Source organism: Amblyomma mixtum, chromosome 9 (assembly GCF_055824585.1).
Source record: "Amblyomma mixtum isolate Tamu chromosome 9, ASM5582458v1, whole genome shotgun sequence".
In the NCBI taxonomy this organism is placed as follows: domain Eukaryota; kingdom Metazoa; phylum Arthropoda; class Arachnida; order Ixodida; family Ixodidae; genus Amblyomma; species Amblyomma mixtum.
In genome coordinates, this window is record NC_143020.1 from 68,573,937 (window position 1) to 68,599,598 (window position 25,662).

Consider the following 25,662-nt stretch of genomic DNA (forward strand, 5'->3'; position numbering starts at 1 on the left):
CAAGACCTGGGACGATATCCTCCCATACGTGACGTTTGCCTATAACACGGCGATTCAGGAAACGGCTCGCTTTACGCCGTTTCGCCTCGTCTACGGGCGTGAAGTACAAACAATGTTCGACGCCATGCTTCCGAGCGCCCCTGACGACCAGGCGCTCACGTCAGACGCCGAGGAGTTTGCCCGCCACGCAGAGGAAGCCCGGCAACTGGCCCGTATGCACATCCGACGGAAGCAGGCCAAGGATACTCAACGCTACAACCAACGGCATCGACACGTGGAGTACCACCCCGACGACAAAGTGTGGGTATGGACCCCAGTACGTCGCCCAGGCCTGTCGGAGAAGCTCCTCAGCCGCTACTTTGGACCGTACACAGTGCTGCGCCGTATCACGGATGTGACGCATGAAGTCCTCCCCGATGGCACTCTCCCGAGTTCGCGCCGTCGAACTCAGCCTGAGGTCGTGCACGTACTGCGCATGAAGCCTTACTTTACGCAGTAACGGGCGTCGCGTCTTCCGCGTTTTCTTTTTATTTGTACCTGCCGCCGTTGAGCGGCATGTGACCGTTTGTTGGCTTGCTTACTTCCTCCCGTTCGCTCAAAGTGCGCCCACGTTTTTGCTTTCTTTTTTTTTTTGGGGGGGGGGGGGGAATAAAGCCGCCAGGTGCGCCCGGGCGGCGCCTGGAGGACGAAGAAGTGAGGAACTCGCGTGCTCTCGTAGCTGGGACTCTATTCTCTGCTTGCGGCCTGTGCGTAGCCCTGCTGTTTCCGGTCCTATTTGTGACAATATTAAGCATCATTTAGAAATTACACTTTCAATATGTGTTGCGAGTACCTTCTCGCACACTGCGCGCCACTAAAATCAATGTGTTATTTTATTTGATGTCTTGTTTTCTGTGATGGTTGTACTTACATTCATGATCACATCATGCGTGTCTTTGCAGCTTCGATGTACAGCCAGGTCATCGTGCAACAGCTTGGCGAGGAATTAATTTCAAGGCACTGCAAAAGTTCTCTTACAAGAGGAGTGCAACGATTAGGGCCAATATGACTCATGAATGCAGCGGCTCCAGGCTCAGTGCATTTCAGGATGTACTGCACCGTAGATGACATAAATTTCGTTCCTTGAATCCGTTCCTTCTTTTTTGGTATGTCCGCTGACTGCTTATATGTAAAATGTTACATATACAAGCTCCGGCTGGTGGAAAACAAGCGGAATATGTCTGCATTGTTGTTGGCCAGCAAGAGGTGTTGTATAAAACCAGGTGGGACCCCCGATCGCATACAATTTCCCAAAGGCCTTGCAATTGATATGCCACCTATAATAGTTAGCTGAAGGGTGGAAAAGCGGGCACACGTCGGAGCGAACCTGGGGCCATTATTGATACTGGCTGAATGTGAGCATACCATTGGTGCGAACGCAGGGCCATTATTGACAGATCGGGTGAATGTGGGCATACTATTGGCGCGAATGTCGGGCCATTATTGGCAGATCGGCTCAATGTGGGCATACTATTGGCATGAATGTCGTGCCATAATACATAGATTGGCTGAATATGGGCATAGCCTTGGCACGAATGTCGGGCCATAATTAATAGATTGGCTGAACATAGGCATAGTCTTGGCACGAACGTTTTGGGCCTTTGTGGATAGACTGGCTGAACGTAGGCCCAACCCAGGCGTGAATCATGGGTCAATGATGGTAGCTAGACTGGCTGAGTATAGGCCCAATTTTGGCATGAATGAAGGGCCGTTGTTGGAAAAAGTCTCGGATTGCTCAAATACCGATGTAGGACCAATATTCATGCCAATTTCCGCCACTCTTTTGCAACTGTTGGACCAATCAATTTGTACTTCTTGGGCCAACTCAGGAGAGCGGACGCTTCTAGGAATGCGTTAACGGTAACCACACAAAGCAGGCGTGCTATAATATACGGCGCCCTTGTTGAGGGCTGACGGTAATATAATGCTTTTGATCTCATGACCTAGGAAAATGCCATCACTCGGTGAGATATCGATCTCGAGCGCCAGCTCAAAGTGTAAATTTTCGATTCGATATATTACATACGGATATGAATGAGCCCAAGTTTAGTACGATGTGGAAGGTAAGACCAGTATTGCTTTATGTTAGCTGTTTATGGTTCTTGGTTAGCTGAAATTGAAGTTCATAAAAATTATACTCCCGTCACACAGATTCACAGCGCCGTTCCTGGGAAACCCCTGGTTACTTCGCGTTGTAAGAAAACGTGATCTCGCTTCAAAGAGTAGGACACTGCCTCTTAAGTAGTCATAGAAAGATGCCTTGGTTATTTGCATTTTTCAGTTCCTATATAGTTCTACACTTTGCTTCTTTAAACTAACTTAAGTTTCAAGTTTACGCGTTTTTCACCTGTTGCTTAAAGCTCTTTGCTTTATCCAGCTTGTTCCCAGCATACTTACTGGTTAGTTTGATAGTGCTTCGCTGTCACTTCGAGTCAGCTCTGTTTCTGTACAAGTACTTTAATACTTTAGCTGCCCTCCTCTTATCGTCTAGTTTTCTCAGGTGTTCTTCATATCATTACGTGACGGTAAGCCGTGAAACCAGGATTACACTCATTGTAAAACATTTTATTCCTCGGAAAGAGCTTGGTGCAAACAGGTCGCGTTAAGTGGTCGAGAGTACATAGCCCTCGACGACTTTGTCAGCCCACTCCACCACCAGAACTTGCGCTCTGAGATCAACTAGACAGCAGCAACTAGACAACACGGAGGTGGCTCTATTTTGCCATCGCATATGACATGATCGTAGTTTTCTCGTTGGCTGCAGTGTTTACAGTTCGGGTTGTATAGATCAGGATAAATGTGCCCAAGGAGGGATGGGGCTGGTATCGATCTCGTCTGTAGACGACGCCACGTAACCTCTTGTTCTTTAGTCAGGCTTATGTCCGGAAGAGGGAAAGTTCTTCTCTGGTTTAAAATGATTGGTTAGATCATGATATGTGATTATGAAGTCCGTCGTGAAATCGAGGGAGCCAGTCTCATCCATTACCAGGTCGACGAAACCTCGGGCTGTATTCAGGGCTGCCTCGTGCCCCAGATTCCACGAATGGGCCTAGACCCATATATGATCGGAATAATTCGGGGGGAATTTGGAGGCGTTAAGGATAGGACTACGTGACAGATGGTGATTGCATGATTTTAATGGCAGCAGGCCTTGCGCGTGCGCTCTGTGCTGTGCCACTGCCCACGTTGTTGTCTTCTAGTCCGCCACACTACCCAGGGCCACCGAGCAATCGTCCCGATTGCGTGAACTAGAATGGCAGTGACGATGAAGCGCAGAACGTGACGACAGGAGGGATTAACACAGAAGAGAAGATCTAGGGCTTCCCGTCGCGATGAAAGAGGTTAGGAGATAATGGTCTGATGAGCGCTAGACCAGGAACCTCCCAGGCCGTAGCCCACCTTGAGCCGACGGCCGAAGCCCATGAACGCACCGAAGGGGAGATAGCTGACGCAATCATCAAAGAACACCGCCGGTTCGAACAAGCGACGAGCCGCTGAATTTCTGCTCAGTTCACGCGGTTACCGAAAACAATTGCGATGTCGCCCTGCGAAGACTCGACTTCACCGTGGCCCCCGCCGACCTCTGAGATCCTTACGCGACTTCTGCGCCAGGAACTAAAGGCAGTAGCCACCATTGCTTGTGAACCACCAGCAGCAGACAGTATTCCAGCAGTATCCCTCATACTGGCTGTTGAAATCCGTTGAAATAACTTGAATTATCGCCATTGAAAGGTAACGTTTATTGCCGTCCTCACATGCAAATGCCGTACCTGCTTTCCTGTAAAGAAGAAGTGAACAGCTTTATGAGTACATGTGAAACAGGTATTTCTTGACAGTATGGACTGCAGAGCAAATGCTTTGGGCCCTCTGTGCGGTGATAATTTTGTCTTGTATTCACACGGAATAGTGGCCAATGATATGTTTTCTATCAATTTTGTAGGCTCCTATGAAATGTTTTTATTTGCTTCAGCTAGCTGCCCTGGCCAGAGGTCATCAGGTCTGAATTTGGGCCATGAAACCTGGTGGCTCATTTCGCATCGGCAGAGCTGTCACACACTCGATGGTCAAGAGAGCTACTGTACTCAGCGCTTTGTGCGAGCGTGCTTCTCCAACCCTGCATGTACCCCAACCCAAACCCCACGGTGGAATACTGGGAGGCGACCTTACTCGCCTGCTCCGACATGAAATCCCAAAAGGCGACGGTCGAACGAGCAATGGCAGCAGCGGGATCCGCTGGAGTCCTGCACGAGGGGCAGAGCACTAAGCCTGACCCCACAGCAACCTCCATGTAACCCTATCTTTTCAGAGGAAATAAACCTTTTTACCGCAAACCCGAAATTTAATTTCGACCGTTACGTGGTGAAGAGAAATCTTTGATTCGCTTGATTCCAGGATAAAAAAAAACGCGGAAGCTACGGCTCTAAAGGAGATCCTCGTTGAAGCACAGCAGATAACGAACGCAAAGTGGCGCGACACATGGTACGCCCCGCGAAAGGCTGCGGATCCAGCTGATATCGTTCGTTTGAAAAGCACAGGCAAATAAAATTAGATAACAGCCCGCTTCGCGCGGGCTGAAAAAGATATTTTTTCAGGTGGCGTGGCAGCGAGCGGACGTTCATAGCGATGTCTCTTGCAGGTGCCCAGTACTCGATCGTCGGCTTCGGCCCGGAACTCGACTGGAGGCGTCTCAGCTTCGTGGAGCCCATTCCGACGAACAGGGTCTGCAGTGCCTGCGGGCTGGTCCGGAAAAGAGCCGCGTTGCTTTCCTGCAAGCTCGTCCTTTGCGACTCTTCCTACGAGCAATGCGCCCAGGAAGAGATGCACGTCTGTCCTCACGATGGCCACGAGTGGCACGACGAAGACTACGTCGACTTTCCTCTATATGAGCTGCTGGAGAGAGAGGTAATGGTCTAGACTCTCACCCTTTGCTTTTTCCGGCTGTTCTACCCCTTCATTTCGCAGAATAAGTCTTAGGTTGTCCACTGCTTCGCATGCAGCAGGATAAAATACGGACGTGGATTAAACCTCGTTAAACTTGGAGGATTGCGAAAACAACGAGGAGAGACGATGGAGAGCGCGCGGCAGCGTCGACGGCCCCGGCACGCATGCGCGATATGCCCTTGCCTCAGCCCTGGGAAATGGCTCGGCGATTCGCGCAGTGTTGCTTTCGCAACGAAAGAAAAATCTTGGACCGCTGCGCATGTAGCGGCTGCGCACCTCTATCGGAGCCCTGCGGCTGCTCTAAAAACCATGGCCTTGGCCTGATGCTCCCCAATGGGGACAGAGAGAGGGAGGAAAGAGAAAGCGCGAATGAAGGTTGATGAAACGCCGTAGCGCGGTGGCCGTGCTCACAGGTATTCATGCACGCAAGTACTCACGGGCGCTGTTTTCAAAGGAGGCCCGAGAGTGAAGGCCATGTTTCCTTCGCCCTCTTTACCCTCGGAGGAAGCGAGCGGCGTCGCGCCGGTGGTGGCATCGAATCGGTAAAGGAACTCAGGCGCACCTGGCGCCATTGTAGCTGCCTGGGTTTTTTTGACCTAGTCTGCGCATCCTAACCTCAAAAAGCCCACGCTAGAAAAAGGCCTGGAAATCCCAGCCGCGTGGGTGGGTGATAGGTTTGGGCCTTCCATTCGCGCTATTCAAATTCAAATTCAAATTCTTTATTTCTGCCTTGTAAAGATACAGACAGCGTAGGCGCAGAAAAAGCTGTGAGAGACAGCTTGACTAAGCCGCAGCCCCCTTTCGCTTGGCAGCAGCTTGACAGCAAGGCTTTTAATACAAAAGGCAGTTGCAAAGCGTGATAACAAGTATACAATAATGAGCAGGTACAAGAGAACCTCTAATCTATTAACGCTCTAATCTTTGCTTTTGAGTTTCAAGCGAAACAATCGCGTTGTGAATAGCAATTTCTTTCTTGTTTTATGGCAGTCCCATGTTGCAAAAAAAAATTAGAAATACATTCACATCATCCGGCAAGAAAGTGGTAGTAGCCATGCTCAGTCGCCTTTGGTATGTCGACCCCATGACTCTGGCGCGTACATTGGCAGGGCGTATGCGTGCATGAGCAAAGAGCCTAACATACTATTATCACGGAAGCTTTAGCTGTCACCACACTTGCCTTATTTTTGGCCGTTGTGGAATGTGATAAGGCGCTGAGGAACTGGTCGATCGGCAAGCGCCTGATACTTTTTAAATATGGCTACCTGCACATTGCGTGGCAGTTCAAAGCGGTGGAGAAGTTAGGCTGATTTCTGTTCTTTACATCCCGAATATTTGAATGCTGTATTTACAGCATGTACTAAACGTGCCACTTTATGGAGCCATGACTCCCACTGGAAGGCCTTGAAGGTTTAACTAAGCGAATACGTATTCCTGCATTTTTAAAAGCACTTTACGGTTTTGATTTATTTATCCCTCGTTGCGCTGAGCTTGCTTGTAGCTCAGCGTCTCCAGATGCACAATTTATGCTAGAAGAAGTCTAGGCGTTAAGTAGTGTATAATATTGTGTTGGTGATGGAACGCCAATTTTAGCTTCTGCGAGAAAAAATAGCGCCCATTGTTACTGTACGTTTGAATCTGAGAAAGTTCGAGAGGTAGTTTTATGCAGTGCGTAATGTGGCTCTCACAGACCGGTAATCTGTACGTTTGCAGAGCTTGATGAGGTAAAAAGGAAGGTTTCACAACAAGACGTGTCAATCAAGGGCCTTGACGACTTGAGGGAAAGACCTAATTCTTGCTTTTCCCGACGTAGAGAGCCTTCTGTTTTCATCTTTTTGCTTCCGCGGTTCGCTGCAGGACGATACTGTAGTGCAAAGGAGCGCAACTTTTGTGGAAGCAATCAAAGCGACTTGGTAAGCGTGTAATCGCTGCTCTTGCTTGAACGGCCCAAGGAGAAGGCACATCATTTGAACACAACTGGCCGCAGTAATTTCGCTTATGTGTTTACAACTCCTACCCTTACAACTCTTATCTCTTCCTTGAGATTTCATGCATCGTATTCTGTGAGCAACGCGCAACACGTTTATCGTCGGAGGAAATTTCGAAGTGGCTTACTTTTCGAAAACCTGACTTAATAATTTGTGCTCTATCTCGATTACTTTTCTGGAAGAAAAGACGTCTGGTGTTCCGGAAGGGTTTTACGTTGATATACAAAAAAACCAAGACTTTTCGCCTTAACTCTATAAACAACCGAAAACAGGATTTAATGAACGTTAGCTTGTATAGCCAGTTTACTCTTGGTTTTCTAATGCCGGTTTATCATGCTGATTTTCAACTACTGTCGCTGAATTTAGGGAAAACCAAAATTACAAAAGAGCCGTAGGAAGGTTTAATTGTAATAGAAATTCAGTTCATTGAGTAAAATACCCGGAGTGGAAGTGAACGAACGGCTAAAAGAGAAAATGTAGCCGTATCTCTCCAGTCATGCATTGCAGATATCAAGTTATAGCCCTTTAGTTCAAGAAAAAGTAAGCGATTCTACTGCCGCTGATCTCAAAGAATAGCTGACATGTAATCGCAGTGGGCGTTACCTTCTCAAAAATTATCAACAGTGTCGTTCGGGAGGTAAATTCATTCCAATGAATATACCATTTTTTGACGTGCAGGTCAAGTGCTGGAATGCCGTGAGCGGTTGCCCTCACGTCACAACTGCTTCCAAGATCAACGATCATTTCCAGAGGGAATGTCTGCACCACTCTACTAGCTGCCCGAAGTGTTCGATCAAAGTCCTCTGCAGCGAAGTGTGTGCGCAGCTCAGATCGGGAACTTGCGGCTCGTTGACTGACCCCGCGTTGAAACCCCAAAGCAACTGCGACTTCAAGGACGGAAATGAGTCTTTTGATACTTTGAGTCGAGCATTTGAAAAGAAGGCGGATGAAATCAACGGCTATCTCGACAGAATCACTGCTGATAACAGCACGCACGATGACAGGATGCATGAAATGTCTCACGATATCAACATGTTCAAAGCAGGTGTAAGGCAAGAACAGGCAGGTGCAGCGCCTGAGAACTTAAAAGAAACCTTGCGTGAAATATTAGCGTCAAACGCGGAAATCAAAAAATGTTTGACCACACGCACCGACGCGATAAACAATCTTTCCGCAGGGATGGTGCGATTGGTAAAAGTAATGAAAGATCACTTGGGTAATATGACAACCGAAACTGCCGGAAGCATTTGCCAAATCACAGCTGCCCTGGAACAAGCCAGAACAGAAGGGAGGGAGAATGGTCAGAAGACGTTGGAGCGCATCACAAAAGTGCATACACTGGCGCAGCTGCAAGCAGCGCGGTTTGAGTTTTTTGTAAAAGGTGTGAAATCACTCGAAGAAAAAGCGCTGAACGAAGGCACTGCTTGGTATTACAACGAGAGAGTGTACTTGCGTGGTTACAGCATGTCACCCGGCCTATACTTCTGGAATAGAGGCGACTCGGTTACTGTGCAAGTTTGCTTGCAGCTGCACGAAGGCGACCTGGACGACGTTGTTCTGTGGCCATACGAGCAAAGAATTAAGCTGAACTTCGTGCACCCGCAAGATGGCGCCGAACTTCAGGTCGAGGATAAAACAATACGTTCTTGGAAGAATTACAAAAAGCCGGAGACATCAAGTAATTTTGGCGTTTATCTCCTGAAGACTTCGTTCGTCCTAGCGGATCTCTTGAATGACGGCTTTGTTGAAGACGACAAGCTTCGAGTCAAGTGGGAGCTCTTGTCTTGAGTTTCCCTTCTAACGGCAGAGGGACAAGGAAGTGTCGCATCTACAGGGCACGAATAAAGATTTTTTTTTAATAATACCACAATATCTGAAGAGAGCTTCGTAGCCACAACAATATTTAGTGTTTCTTTCAAAATAAATTTGCAGTTTAAATGTCAGTTACCATGGTTTGTGTTGCACGTCATTACTGTTTCGTTCTTCATATCACTGCTTTTAAGCGTCTTGAAATCTCTGATGGCACTCGAAATATTGGTTTGAAAATAAACGCTTTCTCTTCTGCTCATACCCAGTTTCACAGTCATAGCTGTGCATGTCATATTTCTGGGAATAAATCGAGCCTGCGGGTTCGTCGTCATATGTCATAGAAGAATACTCCACCGTTCATGTGCTAACTTGACAAAAAGCTATCATTGTGCCGTATCTACCCGCGTATGGGCCAATCCGATCTTTTAAAACAGTGCCCTTGAAGCCTGGGGACCACCAATATCCACATAAAGCAAGGGAAAGTCAGCAATACAGTGAGGAACGCGGAAAAGATCGAAAGAAAAAGCCGCCAAATGAATTCCTTTGGAAATCACTTATGTCCGCCGTCACTGAACATTTAAACACTATACGGTGGTTGCGGAGATATTTGCGGGGCAAGATATTTACGCGCTCTCATTTTGCAAGGAAGGCACGATAAAATGGTGAGATAAATACGATAGACAGATAAGCGCGGACCTGTGCTGCCCTTCACTCCGCGGTTTAGTGGCCTAGTACAGCAATCAAGGCTAGTACCCCAATGACCATTTTCGATTTTAGCGTGTCTTCATCTACAGGAAGCATGTAAACAATTAATGGCTGCAAGCCGAGTTCTATGCCAAATAAAAATGCCTCAGATACTAGGAAACAGCAGCTGTAGCACTTTTTCTAGTGTTATGGTGCCATGCTTTGTGATCATCCGTGGAGAATTACTGCCAATATGCTACGACTACAGTGAGGCTGCGGAGTTTTCAAGTTTTCTGCCAAATATTATCAATGCAAATGGAGGTATTGCCTTTGGCCGTCTCCTCCAACGCATTCACCAAAATGTATTGTCATTTGGGTCAGGCGCTGTGCGCAGTGCACTGGCCCGCTTTTTGTTTGTAACCTCAACGCTGTAGCTATTCGGATCTTGTAAACTGCATGATGGCGGCTCAGAGCTTCCATTGCTCCACCAACCTGGCATAAAAAATGTTATTTTCTCTTTACCGAAATTAGGGACGATGTATGGACCATGCAATGAGCGAATAGAATCGTAGTCCAACGTCCCATGCTCAGGAGAGCGGACGCTTCTTAGTATGCGTTAACGGCATCCAGACAAAGAAGGCGTGCTTTAATATACGGCGCTCTTGTTGAGGGCTTACGGTAATGTAATGCTTTTGATCTCGTGCCCTAAGAAGATGCTAACACTCGGTACGATATGGATCACGAGCGGCAGCTCGAAGTGCAAATTTTCCGATTGGATATGTCACAAGTGGTTATAAATGAGCCCAAGTGTAGTACGATGCGGAAGGTACGGCCGGTATCGCTTTATGTTAGCCGTTTATGGTTCTTGGTTAGCTGGAATTGAAGTTCTTTAAAATTATGCTCTCGTCATAGAGACTCACAGCATCGTTCCTGAGCCACCCGAAGCATAAGGTGATACTTTATGTTGCCCTGGTTATTTCGCGTTGCCTTACAATACGATCTCATTCCAAAGAGTAGGACACTGCCTCTTGAGTTGTCATGGAAAGATTCCTTGGTTATTTGCATTTTAGAATTGCAATACAGTTCTAAATTAATTTAAGTTTAACTTTGCCCGTATTTTACCTGTCGCTTAAAGCTCTTAATTTTATCCAGCTTCTTCCCAGCATACTTACTAGTTAGTTTGATAGTCCTTTGTCGTCACATTGACTCAGCACTGTTTCTGTAGAAGTATCTTAATACCTTAGATGCCATCGTCTTATCGTCTAGTTTTCTCAGTTGTTCTTCATATTATTACGTGAATGCAAGCCAATGAAATCGGGAGTATATTCATTGTAAAACATTTTATTCTTCGGTAAGAGCTTGGTGCTAAGAAAACGCGTTAAGTGGTCGAGAGTACATAGCTCTCGACGACTTTGTCAGCGCACTCCACCGCCAGAACTTGCGTTCTGGGGTCAGAGCTAGCCAGCACGGTCTCTCACAAACTAGATGACTGGGAGGTGGCTCTATTTTGCAATCCCATATGACATGATCGTGGTTGGCTCGTTGGCCGCCGTGTTTGCAGTTCGGGTTGTATTGATCAGGATAAATGTGCCCAAGGAGTGATGGGACTCGTACCGACCTCGTCTGTAGACGAGGTCAGTACGAGTCCCATCACTGCAGACGAGGCAACGTAACCTCTTGTTACTTAGTCAGGCTTTTGTCCGGGTGGGGGAAAGCTCTTCTCTCTAGCTTAAAATGATTGGTTTGATCATGATATGTGATCATGGAGTCCGTCGCGAAATTAAGGGAGTCACACGCATCCACTGTACGGTCAACAAAACCTCGGGCTTTATTGTGGGCTGCCGCGTTCCCCGGATTCCTCGAATGGGCTGGGACCCTTATCAGTTTGGAATAATTTTATGAGAATTTGGAGGCGTTAAGGATAGGACTACGTGACAGATGACGATGGCATTATTTTAATGGCGGCAGGCCTTGCGCGTGCGCTCTGTGCTTTGCCACTGCCCACATTGTTGTCTTCTAGTCCGCCACAGTACCCGGGGCCACCGAGCGATCGTCCTGATTGCGTGAACTAGAAGAATGTCAGTGACGATGAAGCGCAGGACGTTACGACAGGAGGGATTAACACAAAAGAGAAGATCTAGGGCTTGCCGTCGCGATGAAAGAGGTTAGGAGATAATGGTCGGATGAGCGTTAGACCCGGAACCTCACAGGCCATAGCCCACCTTGAGCCGACAGCCGAGGCCTATGGACGCACTGAAGGCGGGACGGTTGACGCCATCATCAAAGAATACCGCCGGTGCGAACAAGCGACGAGCCGCCCACATTCTCCTCAGTTCACGCGGTTACCGAAAACAATTTCGATGTCGCCCTGCGAAGTCTCGACTTCACCGTGGCCGCCGCCAACCTCTGAGAGCCTGACACGACCTTTGTGCCTGGAACTATAGGCAGTAGCCGCCGTTGCTTTTGAACCACCAGGACCAGACAGTATTCCAGCAGTATCCCTCATACTGGCTGTTGAAATCTGTTGACATAAGTTTAAATATCGCCTTTGAAAGGTAACGTTTATTGCCGTCCTCACATGCGAAAGCCGTACTTGCATTTCTGTAAAGAAGAAGTGAAAAGCGTTATGAGTACAAGTGGAATAGGCATTGCTTGACAGTATGGACAGCGGAGCAAATGCTTTGGGCGCTCTGTACGGTGTTAATTTTTTATTGTATTAACTTGAATTAACACGGCATAGTGGCCAATGATATGTTTTCCATGAATTTTGTAGGCTCCTATGAAAGGTTTTTATGTGCTTCAGCTAGGTGCCCAGGTCAGAGGTCCCAAGGTCTGAATTTGGGCCATCAAACCTGGTGGCTCATTTCGCATCGACAGAGCTGTCACACACTCGATGGTCAAGAGAGCTACTATACTCAGCGCTTAGTGCGAGCGTGCTTCTCCAACCTTGCCTGTACCCCTACCCAAACCCCACTGTGGAGTACTGGGAGGCGACCTTACTCGCCTGCTCCGACATGAAATCCCAGAAGGCGACGGTCGAACGAGCAATGGCAGAAGCGGGATCCGCTGGAGTCCTGTACTAGGAGCAGAGCACTAAGCCTGACCCCGCCGCAACCTCCATGTAACCCTATGTTTTCAAAGGAAATAAACGTTTTTGCCGCAAACCCGAAAATTAATTTCGGCCGTTAGGCGGTCAACAGAAATCTTTGATTCGCTTGATTCCAGGATAAAAAAAAACGCGGAAGCTACGGCTCTAAAGGAGATCGCAGTTGAAGCACAGCAGATAACGAACGCAAAGTGGCGCGACACATGATACGCCCCGCGACGGGCAGAGGATCCAGCTGATATCGTTGGTTTGAAAGCACATGCAAATAAAATTAGATAACAGCCCGCTTCGCGCGGGCTGAAAAAGATAATTTTTCAGGTGGCGTCGCAGCGAGCGGACGTTCATAGCGATGTCTCTTGCAGGTGCCCAGTACACGCTCGTCGGCTTCGGCCCGCAACTCGACTGGAGGCGTCTCAGCTTCGTGGAGCCCATTCCGACGAACAGGGTGTGCAGTGCCTGCGGGCTGGTCCGGAAAAGAGCCGCGTTGCTTTCCTGCATGCACGTCCTTTGCGACTCTTGCTACGAACAATGCGCCCAGGAAGAGATGCACGTCTGTCCTCTCGATGGCCACGAGTGGCACGACGGAGACTACGTCGACTGGAGAGACTTTCCTCTAGATGAGCTGCTGGAGAGAAAGGTAAGGGACTAGACTCTCACCCTTTGCTGTTTCCGGCTGTTCTACCCTTTCATTTCGCAGAATAAGTCTTAGGTCGTCCACCGCTTCGCATGCAGCAGGATAAAATACGGACGTGCATTAAACCTGGTTAAACTTGGAGGATTGCGAAAGCAACGAGGAGAGACGATGGAGAGCGCGCGGCAGCGGCGACGGCCCCGGCACGCATGCGCGATATGGCCTTGCCTCAGCCCTGCGAAATTGCTCGGCGACTCGCGCAGTGTTGCTTTCGCAACAAAAGAAAAATCTTGGACCGCTGCGCATGGAGAGGCTGCGCACCGCTTTCGCCGCCCTGCGGCTGCTCTAAAAACCATGGCCTTGGCCTGATGCTCCACAATGGGGACAGAGAGAGGGAGGAAAGAGAAAGCGCGAATGAAGGTTGATGAAACGCCGTAGCGCGGTGGCCGTGCTCACAGGTATTCATGCACGCAAGTACTCACGAGCGCTGTTTTCAAAGGACGCCGGAGAGTGAACGGCATGCTTCCTTCGCCCTCTTTACCCTCGGAGAAAGCGAGCGGCGTCGCGCCTGTGGTGGCATCGAATCGATAGAGGAACTCAGGCGCTCCTGGCGCCATTATAGCTGCTTGAGTTTTTTTAACCAAGACTGTACATCCTAACTTCAAAAAGCCCACGCTAGGGAAACGCCTGCAAATCCTCGCCACGGGGGAGGGTGATAGGTTTGGCTCTTCCATTCGCGCTATTAACGCTCTAATCTTTGCTTTTCTGTTTCAAGCGAAACAAACGCGTTGCGAATAGCAATTTCTTTCTTGTTTTATGGCAATCCCATGTTGCAAAAAAAAAAATTAGAAATACATTCACATCATCCAGCAAGAAAGTGGTAGTAACCATGCTCAGTCGCCTTTTGTATGTCGACCCCATGACACTGGCGCGTACAGTGGCAGGGCCTATGCGTGCATGAGGGAAGTGCCTGACATGCTATTCTCACTGAAGCTTTAGCTGTCACCACCCTTGCCTTATTTTTGGCCGTTGCGGAATGTGATAAAGCGCTAAGGAACTGGTCGATCGGCAAGCGCCTGATACTTTTCAAATATGGCTAGCTGCACATTGCGTGGCAGTTCAAAGCGATGGAGAGGTTAGGCTTATTTCTGTTCTTTACATCCCGAATATTTGAATGCCGTATTTACAGCATGTACTAAACGCGCCACTTTAAGTAGCCATGACTCCCACTGGAAGGCCTTGAAGGTTTAACTAAGCCGATACGTATTCCTGTATTTTTAAAAGCACTTTACGGTTTTGATTTATTTATCCCTCGTTGCGCTGAGCTTGCTTGTAGCTCAGCGTCTCCAGATGCATAATTTATGCTGGAAGAAGTCTAGGCGTTAAGTAGTGTATAATAATGTGTTGGTGATGGAACGCCAATTTTCGCTTCTGCAAGAAAAAATAGCGCCCATTGTTACTGTACGTTTGAATCTGACAAAGTTCGAGAGGTAGTTTTATGCAGTGCGTGATGTGGCTCTCACAGACCGGTAATATGTACGTTTGCACAGCTTGATGAGGTAAAAAGGAAGGTTTTACATCGAGACGTGTCAATTAAGGGCTTTGGCGACTTGAGGGAAAGACCTAATTCTTGCTTTTCAATACGCAGAGAGCCTTCTGTTTTCATCTTTTTTGCTTCCGCGGTTCGCTGCATTACGATACTGTAGTGGAAAGGAGTGCAACTTTTGTGGAAGCAATCAAAGTGACTTGGTAAGCGTGTAACCGCTGCTCTTGCTTGCACGGACCAAGCAGAAGGCACTTCTTTGAACACAACTGGCCGCAATAATTTCGCTTCTCAGTTTACAACTCCTACCCTTAGAAGTCTTATCTCTTCCGTGAGATTTCATGCATCCTATTCTGCGAGCAACACGTAACCCGTTTATCATACAAAGAAAATTTCGAAGTTGCTTATTTTTCAAAAACCTCTGTTCATAATTTGTGCTCTATCTCGATAACTCTTTAGCAAGAAATGACGTCTGGTGTTCAGGAAGGGTTTTCCGTTGATACAAAAAAAAAATCCAGAATTTTTTCTAAATTTTATAAACATCCGAAAACAGGATTGAATGAACGTTAGCTGGTCTTGTTAGTTTCCTCTTGTCTTTTTAATGCCGGTTTGTCGTGCTGATTTTCAACTGCTGTCATTGTATTTAGGAGAAACTAAAATTTCAAGAGGAGCTGTAAGAAGGTGTAATTGTAAAAGTAATACAGTTTGTTGAGTATAGTATCCGGATTTGATGTGAATGAACGCCTAAAAGAGAAAATGTAACCGTGTCTCTCCAGTCATGCATTGGAGATGTAATGTGATTGCTCTGCTGTTCAAGAGAATTCAGCGATTCTACTGCCCCTGAGCTCAAACAATAGCTGACGTGAAATCGCACGGGTAGTTACCTTCGCAAAAATTATCAACTGTGTTGTTCGGGAGATAATTTCAATGCAATGAATGCACCTTTTTTTTGCCTTGCAGGTCAAGTGCTGGAATGCCGAGAGCGGTTGCCCGCACGTGACAGCTGCTTCCAAGATCAGCGATCATTTCCGGAGGGAATGTCTGCACCACTCAACTCGCTGCCCGAAGTGTTCGATCAAAGTCCTCTGCAGCGAAATGTGCGCGCACCTCAGATCGGGAACTTGCGGCTCGTTGACTGCACCTGCGTTGAAACCCCAAAGCAACTGCGACCTCAAGGATGCAAATGAGTCTTTTGATACTTTCAGCCGAGCATTTGAAAAGAAGGCGGATGAAATCCAGGGCTATCTCGACAGAATCACTGCTGATAATAGCACGCAGGATGACAGGTTGAATGAAATGTCTCACGATATCAACACATTCAAAGAAGGTGTAAGGCAAGAACAGGCAGCTGCAGTGCCTGAGAACTTAAAGGAAACACTGCGTGAAATCTTAGCGTCAAACGCGAAAATCAAAGAATGTTTGACCACACGCAGCGATGCCATAAACAATCTTTCCGCAGGGATGGACCGATTGGAAAAAGTACTGAAAGATCACTTGGGTAATATGAGAACGGAAACTGCAGGAAGCATTTCCCAAATCACCGCTGGCCTGGAGCAAGCCAGAACCGAAGGCAGGGAAAATGGTCAGAAGACGTTGGAGCGCATCACAAAAGTGCATACACTGGCTCAGCTGCAAGCAACGCGGTGCGAGTTTTTTGTAAAAGGTGTGAAATCCCTCGAAGAGAAAGCACTTAAAGAAGGCACTGCTTGGTATTACAACGAGATAGTGTACTTGCGTGGTTACTGCATGTCACCTGGCCTATACTTCTGGAATAGAGGTGACTCGGTTACTCTTCATGTTTGCATGCAGCTGCACGAAGGCGACCTGGACGATGTTGTTCTGTGGCCATTCGAGCAAAGAATCAAGCTGAACTTCGTGCACCCGCAGAGAGGCACCGAGCTTGAGGTCGAGGATAAAACAATACGTTCTTGGAAGAATTACAAAAAGCCGGAGACTTCAAGTAATTTTGGCGTTTATCTCCTGAAGACGTCGTTCGTCCTAGCGGATCTCCTGAATGACGGCTTTGTTGAAGACGACAAGCTTCGAGTAAAGTGGGAGCTCCTGCCGTGAGTTGCCGTGAGTTCTAACGGCACAGGGACAAGGAAGTGGCGCGTGTACTTGGCAGAACAACCTTCTTTTTTTCTTGTTAATACCCCCAAACCTGAAGAAAGCTTCGTGGCGCTACAATATTTAGCTTTTCTTTCAAAATAAATTTGCAGTTCAAATGTCAGTTACCATGGTTTGCGTTGCACGTCATTACTGTTTCGTTCTTCATATCACTGTTTTCAAGCGTCTTATAATCTCTGATGGCACTCGAAATATTGGTTTGAAAATAAACGCTTTCTCTTCTGCTCATACCCAGTTTCACCGTCATAGCTGTGCATGTCATATTTCTGAGAATAAATCAAGCCTGCGGGTTCGTCTTCATATGTCATAGAAGAATGCTCCACCGTTCATGTGCTAACTTGAGAAAAAGCTATCATTGTGCCGTATTTACCCGCGTATGGGCCAATCCAATCCAATGTTTTAAAACAGTGCCCTTGAAGCCTGGGGACCACCAATATCCACATAAAGCAAGGGAAAGTCAGCAATACAGTGAGGAACGCGGAAAAGATCGAAAGAAAAAGCCCCCAAATGAATTCCTTTGGAAATCCCTTTCGTCCGCCGTCACTGAACATTTAAACACTATACGGTGGTTGCGGAGATATCTGCGGGGCAAGATATTTACGCGCTCTCATTTTGCAAGGAAGGCGCGATAAAATTTTGAGATAAATACGATAGACAGATAAGCGCGGACCTGTGCTGCCCTTCACTCCGCGGTTTAGTGGCCTAGTACAGCAATCAAGGCTAGTACCCCAATGACCATTTTTGATTTTAGCGTGTCTTCATCTACAGGAAGCATGTAAACAATTAATGGCTGCAAGCCGAGTTCTATGTCAAATAAAAATGCCTCAGATACTAGGAAACAGCAGCTGTAGCCCTTTTTCTAGTGTTATGGTGTCATGCTTTGTGAACATCCGTGGAGAATTACTGCCAATATGCTACGACTACAGTGACGCTGCGGAGTTTTCAAGTTTTCTGCCAAATATTATCAATGCAAATGGAGGTATTGCCTTTGGCCGTCTCCTCCAACGCATTCACCAAAATGTATTGTCATTTGGGTCAGGCGCTGTGCGCAGTGGACTGGCCCGCTTTTTGTTTATAACCTCAACGCTGTAGCTATTCGGATCTTGTAAACTGCATGATGGCGGCTCAGAGCTTCCATTGCTCCACCAACCTGACATAAAAAATGTTATTTTCTCTTTACCGAAATTAGGGACGATGTATGGACCATGCAATGTGCGAATAGAATCGTAGTCCAACGTCCCATGCTCAGGAGAGCGGACGCTTCTTAGTATGCGCTAACGGCATCCAGACAAAGAAGGCGTGCTTTAATATACGGCGCTCTTGTTGAGGGCTTACGGTATTGTAATGCTTTTGATCTCGTGCCCTAAGAAGATGCCAACACTCGGTAAGATATGGATCACGAGCGGCAGCTCGAAGTGCAAATTTTCCGATTGGATATGTCACAAGTGGTTATAAATGAGCCCAAGTGTAGTACGATGCGGAAGGTACGGCCGGTATCGCTCTATGTTAGCCGTTTTCGGTTCTTGGTTAGCTGGAATTGAAGTTCTTTAAAATTATGCTCTCGTCATAGAGACTCACAGCATCGTTCCTGAGCCACCCGAAGCATAAGGTGATACTTTATGTTGCCCTGGTTATTTCGCGTTGCCTTACAAAACGATCTCATTCCAAAGAGTAGGACACTGCCTCTTGAGTTGTCATGGAAAGATTCCTTGGTTATTTGCATTTTAGAATTGCAATACAGTTCTAAATTAATTTAAGTTTAACTTTGCCCGTATTTTACCTGTCGCTTAAAGCTCTTAATTTTATCCAGCTTCTTCCCAGCATACTTACTAGTTAGTTTGATAGTCCTTTGTCGTCACATTGACTCAGCACTGTTTCTGTAGAAGTATCTTAATACCTTAGATGCCATCGTCTTATCGTCTAGTTTTCTCAGTTGTTCTTCATATTATTACGTGAATGCAAGCCAATGAAATCGGGAGTATATTCATTGTAAAACATTTTGTTCTTCGGTAAGAGCTTGGTGCTAAGATATTGCGTTAAGTGGTCGAGAGTACATAACTCTCGACGACTTTGTCAGCGCACTCCACCGCCAGAACTTGCGTTCTGTGGTCAGAGCTAGCCAGCACGGTCTCTCACTAACTAGATGACCGGGAGGTGGCTCTATTTTGCAATCCCATATGACATGATCGTGGTTGGCTCGTTGGCCGCCGTGTTTGCAGTTCGGGTTGTATTTATCAGGATAAATGTGCCCAAGGATTGATGGGACTCGTACCGACCTCGTCTGTAGACGAGGTCAGTACGAGTCCCATCACTGTAGACGAGGCAACGTAACCTCTTGTTACTTAGTCAGGCTTTTGTCCGGGTGGGGGAAAGCTCTTCTCTCTAGCTTAAAATGATTGGTTTGATCATGATATGTGATCATGGAGTCCGTCGCGAAATTAAGGGAGTCACACTCATCCACTGTACGGTCAACAAAACCTCGGGCTTTAGTGTGGGCTGCCGCGTTCCCCGGATTCCTCGAATGGGCTGGGACCCTTATCAGTTTGGAATAATTTGATGAGAATTTGGAGGCGTTAAGGATAGGACTACGTGACAGATGGCGATGGCATTATTTTAATGGCGGCAGTCCTTGCGCGTGCGCTCTGTGCTGTGCCACTGCCCACGTTGTTGTCTTCTAGTTCACCACAGTACCCGGGGTCACCGAGCGATCGTCCTGATTGCGTGAACTAGAAGAATGTCAGTGACGATGAAGAGCAGGACGTTACGACAGGAGGGATTAACACAAAAGAGAAGATCTAGGGCTTCCCGTCGCGATGAAAGAGGTTAGGAGATAATGGTCGGATGAGCGTTAGACCCGGAACCTCACAGGCCATAGCCCACCTTGAGCCGACAGCCGAGGCCTATGGGCGCACTGAAGGCGGGACGGTTGACGCCATCATCAAAGAATACCGCCGGTGCGAACAAGCGACGAGCCGCCCACATTCTCCTCAGTTCACGCGCTTACCGAAAACAATTTCGATGTCGCCCTGCGAAGACTCCACTTCACCGTGGCCGCCGCCAACCTCTGAGAGCCTGACACGACCTTTGTGCCTGGAACTATAGGCAGTAGCCGCCGTTGCTTTTGAACCACCAGGACCAGACAGTATTCCAGCAGTATCCCTCATACTGGCTGTTGAAATCTGTTGACATAAGTTGAAATATCGCCTTTGAAAGGTAACGTTTATTGCCGTCCTCACATGCGAAAGCCGTACTTGCATTTCTGTAAAGAAGAAGTGAAAAGCGTTATGAGTACAAGTGGAATAGGCATTGCTTGACAGTATGGACAGCGGAGCAAATGCTTTGGGCGCTCTGTACGGTGTCAATTTTTTATTGTATTAACTTGTATTAACACGGCATAGTGGCCAATGATATGTTTTCCATGAATTTTGTAGGCTCCTATGAAAGGTTTTTATGTGCTTCAGCTAGGTGCCCAGGTCAGAGGTCCCCAGGTCTGAATTTGGGCCATGAGACCTGGTGGCTCATTTCGCATCGACAGAGCTGTCACACACTCGATGGTCAAGAGAGCTACTATACTCAGCGCTTTGTGCGAGCGTGCTTCTTCAACTCTGCCTGTACCGCAACCCAAACCCCACTGTGGAGTACTGGGAGGCGACCTTACTCGCCTGCTCCGACATGAAATCCCAGAAGGCGACGTTCGAACGAGCAATGGCAGAAGCGGGATCCGCTGGAGTCCTGTACTAGGAGCAGAGCACTAAGCCTGACCCCACAGCAACCTCCATGTAACCCTATGTTTTCAAAGGAAATAAGCGCTTTTGCCGCAAACCCGAAAATTAATTTCGACCGTTAGGCGGTCAACAGAAATCTTTGATTCGCTTGATTCCAGCATAAAAAAAACGCGGAAGCTACGGCTCTAAAGGAGATCGCAGTTGAAGCACAGCAGATAACGAACGCTAAGTGGCGCGACACATGATACGCCCCGCGAAGGGCAGAGGATCCAGCTGATATCGTTGGTTTGAAAGCACATGCAAATAAAATTAGATAACAGCCCGCTTCGCGCGGGCTGAAAAAGATATTTTTTCAGGTGGCGTGGCAGCGAGCGGACGTTCATAGCGATGTCTCTTGCAGGTGCCCAGTACACGCTCGTCGGCTTCGGACCGGAACTCGACTGGAGGCGTCTCAGCTTCGTGGAGCCCATTCCGACGAACAGGGTGTGCAGTACCTGCGGGCTGGTCCGGAAAAGAGCCGCGTTACTTTCCTGCATGCACGTCCTTTGCGACTCTTGCTACGAACAATGCGCCCAGGAAGAGATGCACGTCTGTCCTCTCGATGGCCACGAGTGGCACGACGAAGACTACGTCGACTGGAGAGACTTTCCTCTAGATGAGCTGCTGGAGAGAAAGGTAATGGACTAGACTCTCACCCTTTGCTGTTTCCGGCTGTTCTACCCTTTCATTTCGCAGAATAAGTCTTAGGTCGTCCACCGCTTCGCATGCAGCAGGATAAAATACGGACGTGCATTAAACCTGGTTAAACTTGGAGGATTGCGAAAGCAACGAGGAGAGACGATGGAGAGCGCGCGGCAGCGGCGACGGCCCCGGCACGCATGCGCGATATGGCCTTGCCTCAGCCCTGCGAAATGGCTCGGCGACTCGCGCAGTGTTGCTTTCGCAACAAAAGAAAAATCTTGGACCGCTGCGCATGGAGAGGCTGCGCACCGCTTTCGCCGCCCTGCGGCTGCTCTAAAAACCATGGCCTTGGCCTGCTACTCCACAATGGGGACAGAGAGAGGGAGGAAAGGGAAAGCGCGAATGAAGGTTGATGAAACGCCGTAGCGCGGTGGCCGTGCTCACAGGTATTCATGCACGCAAGTACTCACGGGCGCTGTTATCGAAGGACGCCGGAGAGTGAAGGGCATGTTTCCTTCGCCCTCTTTACCCTCGGAGAAAGCGAGCGGCGGCGCGCCGGTGGTGGCATCGAATCGATAGAGGAACTCAGGCGCTCCTGGCGCCATTATAGCTGCCTGAGGTTTTTTAACCAAGACTGTACATCCTAACTTCAAAAAGCCCACGCTAGGGAAACGCCTGCAAATCCTCGCCACGGGGGAGGGTGATAGGTTTGGCTCTTCCATTCGCGCTATTAACGCTCTAATCTTTGCTTTTCAGTTTCAAGCGAAACAATCGCGTTGCGAATAGCAATTTCTTTCTTGTTTTATGGCAATCCCATGTTGCAAAAAAAAAAATTAGAAATACATTCACATCATCCAGCAAGAAAGTGGTAGTAACCATGCTCAGTCGCCTTTTGTATGTCGACCCCATGACACTGGCGCGTACAGTGGCAGGGCCTATGCGTGCATGAGGGAAGTGCCTGACATACTATTCTCACTGAAGCTTTAGCTGTCACCACCCTTGCCTTATTTTTGGCCGTTGCGGAATGTGATAAAGCGCTAAGGAACTGGTCGATCGGCAAGCGCCTGATACTTTTCAAATATGGCTAGCTGCACATTGCGTGGCAGTTCAAAGCGATGGAGAGGTTAGGCTGATTTCTGTTCTTTACATCCCGAATATTTGAATGCCGTATTTACAGCATGTACTAAACGCGCCACTTTAAGGCGCCATGACTCCCACTGGAAGGCCTTGAAGGTTTAACTAAGCGGATACGTATTCCTGCATTTTTAAAAGCACTTTACGGTTTTGATTTATTTATCCCTCGTTGCGCTGAGCTTGCTTGTAGCTCAGCGTCTCCAGATGCACAATTTATGCTGGAAGAAGTCTAGGCGTTAAGTAGTGTATAATAATGTGTTGGTGATGGAACGCCAACTTTCGCTTCTGCAAGAAAAAATAGCGCCCATTGTTACTGTACGTTTGAATCTGACAAAGTTCGAGAGGTAGTTTTATGCAGTGCGTAATGTGGCTCTCAGAGACCGGTAATCTGTACGTTTGCAGAGCTTGATGAGGTAAAAAGGAAGGTTTGACAACGAGACGTGTCAATTAAGGGCCTTGGCGACTTGAGGGAAAGACCTAATTCTTGCTTTTCAATACGGAGAGAGCCTTCTGTTTTCATCTTTTTTGCTTCCGCGGTTCGCTGCATTACGATACTGTAGTGGAAAGGAGTGCAACTTTTGTGGAAGCAATCAAAGTGACTTGGTAAGCGTGTAACCGCTGCTCTTGCTTGCACGGACCAAGCAGAAGGCACTTCATTTGAACACAACTGGCCGCAATAATTTCGCTTCTCAGTTTACAACTCCTACCCTTAGAAGTCTTATCTCTTCCGGGAGATTTCATGCATCATTTTCTGCGGGCAACACGTAACCCGTTTATCATACAAAGAAAATTTCGAAGTTGCTTATTTTTCAAAAACCTGTGTTCATATTTTGTGCTCTATCTCGATTACTCTTTAGCAAGAAATGACGTCTGGTGTTCAGGAAGGGTTTTCCGTTGATATAAAAAAAAAATCCAGAATTTTTCCTAAATTTTATAAACATCCGAAAACAGGATTGAATGAACGTTAGCTGGTCTTGTTAGTTTCCTCTTGTCTTTTTAATGCCGGTTTGTCGTGCTGATTTTCAACTGCTGTCATTGTATTTAGGAGAAACTAAAATTTCAAGAGGAGCTGTAAGAAGGTGTAATTGTAAAAGTAATACAGTTTATTGAGTATAGTATCCGGATTTGATGTGAATGAACGCCTAAAAGAGAAAATGTAACCGTGTCTCTCCAGTCATGCATTGGAGATGTAATGTGATTGCTCTGCTGTTCAAGAGAATTCAGCGATTCTACTGCCCCTGAGCTAAACAATAGCTGACGTGAAATCGCACGGGTAGTTACCTTCGCAAAAATTATCAACTGTGTTGTTCGGGAGATAATTTCAATGCAATGAATGGACCTTTTTTTTGCCTTGCAGGTCAAGTGCTGGAATGCCGAGAGCGGTTGCCCGCACGTGACAGCTGCTTCCAAGATCAGCGATCATTTCCGGAGGGAATGTCTGCACCACTCAACTCGCTGCCCGAAGTGTTCGATCAAAGTCCTCTGCAGCGAAATGTGCGCGCACATCAGATCGGGAACTTGCGGCTCGTTGACTGACCCCGCGTTGAAACCCCAAAGCAATTGTGACCTCAAGGATGGAATTGAGTCTTTTGATACTTTCAGCCGAGCATTTGAAAAGAAGGCGGATGAAATCCAGGGCTATCTCGACAGAATCACTGCTGATAATAGCACGCAGGATGACAGGTTGAATGAAATGTCTCACGATATCAACACATTCAAAGAAGGTGTAAGGCAAGAACAGGCTGCTGCAGTGCCTGAGAACTTAAAGGAAACACTGCGTGAAATCTTAGCGTCAAACGCGGAAATCAAAGAATGTTTGACCACACGCAGCGATGCCATAAACAATCTTTCCGCAGGGATGGACCGATTGGAAAAAGTACTGAAAGATCACTTGGGTAATATGAGAACGGAAACTGCAGGAAGCATTTCCCAAATCACCGCTGGCCTGGAGCAAGCCAGAACCGAAGGCAGGGAAAATGGTCAGAAGACGTTGGAGCGCATCACAAAAGTGCATACACTGGCTCAGCTGCAAGCAACGCGGTGCGAGTTTTTTGTAAAAGGTGTGAAATCCCTCGAAGAGAAAGCACTTAAAGAAGGCACTGCTTGGTATTACAACGAGAGAGTGTACTTCCGTGGTTACTGCATGTCACCTGGCCTATACTTCTGGAATAGAGGTGACTCGGTTACTGTTCATGTTTGCATGCAGCTGCACGAAGGCGACCTGGACGACGTTGTTCTGTGGCCATTCGAGCACAGAATCAAGCTGAGCTTCGTGCACCCGCAAGATGGCGCCGAACTTGAGGTCGAGGATAAAACAATACGTTCTTGGAAGAATTACAAAAAACCGGAGACTTCAAGTAATTTTGGCGTTTATCTCCTGAAGACGTCGTTCCTCCTAGCGGATCTCCTGAATGACGGCTTTGTTGAAGACGACAAGCTTCGAGTCAAGTGGGAGCTCTTGCCTTGAGTTTGCCTTCTAACGGCAGAGGGACAAGGAAGTGTCGCATCTACATGGCACGAATAAAGATTTTTTTTTTTAATAATACCACAATATCTGAAGAGAGCTTAGTAGCCACAACAATATTTAGCGTTTCTTTCAAAATAAATTTGCAGTTTAAATGTCAGTTACCATGGTTTGCGTTACACGTCATTACTGTTTCGTTCTTCATATCACTGCTTTTAAGCGTCTTGAAATCTCTGATGGCACTCGAAATATTTGTTTGAAAATAAACGCTTTTTCTTCTGCTCATACCCAGTTTCACAGTCATAGCTGTGTATGTCATATTTCTGGGAATAAATCGAGCCTGCGGGTTCGTCGTCATATGTCATAGAAGAATGCTCCACCATTCATGTGCTAACTTGAGAAAAAGCTATCATTGTGCCGTATATACCCGCGTATGGGTGAATACAATCTTTTAAAACAGTGCCCTTGAAGCCTGGGGACCACCATTACCCACATCAAGCAAGGGAAAGTCAGCAATACAAAGAGAAACGCGGAAAAGATCGGAAGAAAAAGCCGCCAATTGAATTCCATTGCAAAGCCCTTTGTTTTGGCTGTCACTGAGCCTTTCGACACTATACGGGGGTGGCGGAGATATTAGCGGGGCAAGAGATTTCCGCGCTGTTTTTTTTTGCAAGGAAGCCGCGAAAAAATTGTCAGATAAATACGATAGACAGATAAGCGTGGATCTGCACTGCCCTTCACTCTGTGGTTTGGTGGCCTTGTACAGTAAACAACGCTAGTCGCTCAATGACAA

General features: G+C 47.4%; 2 protein-coding genes across 2 annotated transcripts; both read left to right on the plus strand.

Moving 5' to 3' along the window:
* The first annotated feature begins 124 nt into the window (after nt 1-124).
* On the plus strand, nt 125-16,808 carry LOC149329541 (uncharacterized). The gene is made up of 5 exons (XM_089559266.1): nt 125-300; nt 4,632-4,941; nt 7,644-7,722; nt 12,927-13,201; nt 15,699-16,808. The coding sequence occupies exons 1-5, from the start codon at nt 125-127 to the stop codon at nt 16,806-16,808; spliced, it is 1,950 nt and encodes a 649-aa protein (XP_089415392.1).
* A 4,169-nt stretch (nt 16,809-20,977) lies between these two features.
* LOC149329542 (uncharacterized) lies at nt 20,978-24,928 on the plus strand. The gene is made up of 2 exons (XM_089559268.1): nt 20,978-21,265; nt 23,763-24,928. Exons 1-2 carry the CDS (start codon nt 20,978-20,980, stop codon nt 24,870-24,872), a joined length of 1,398 nt encoding a protein of 465 aa, XP_089415394.1. The 3' UTR covers nt 24,873-24,928.
* The last annotated feature ends 734 nt before the right edge of the window (nt 24,929-25,662 follow it).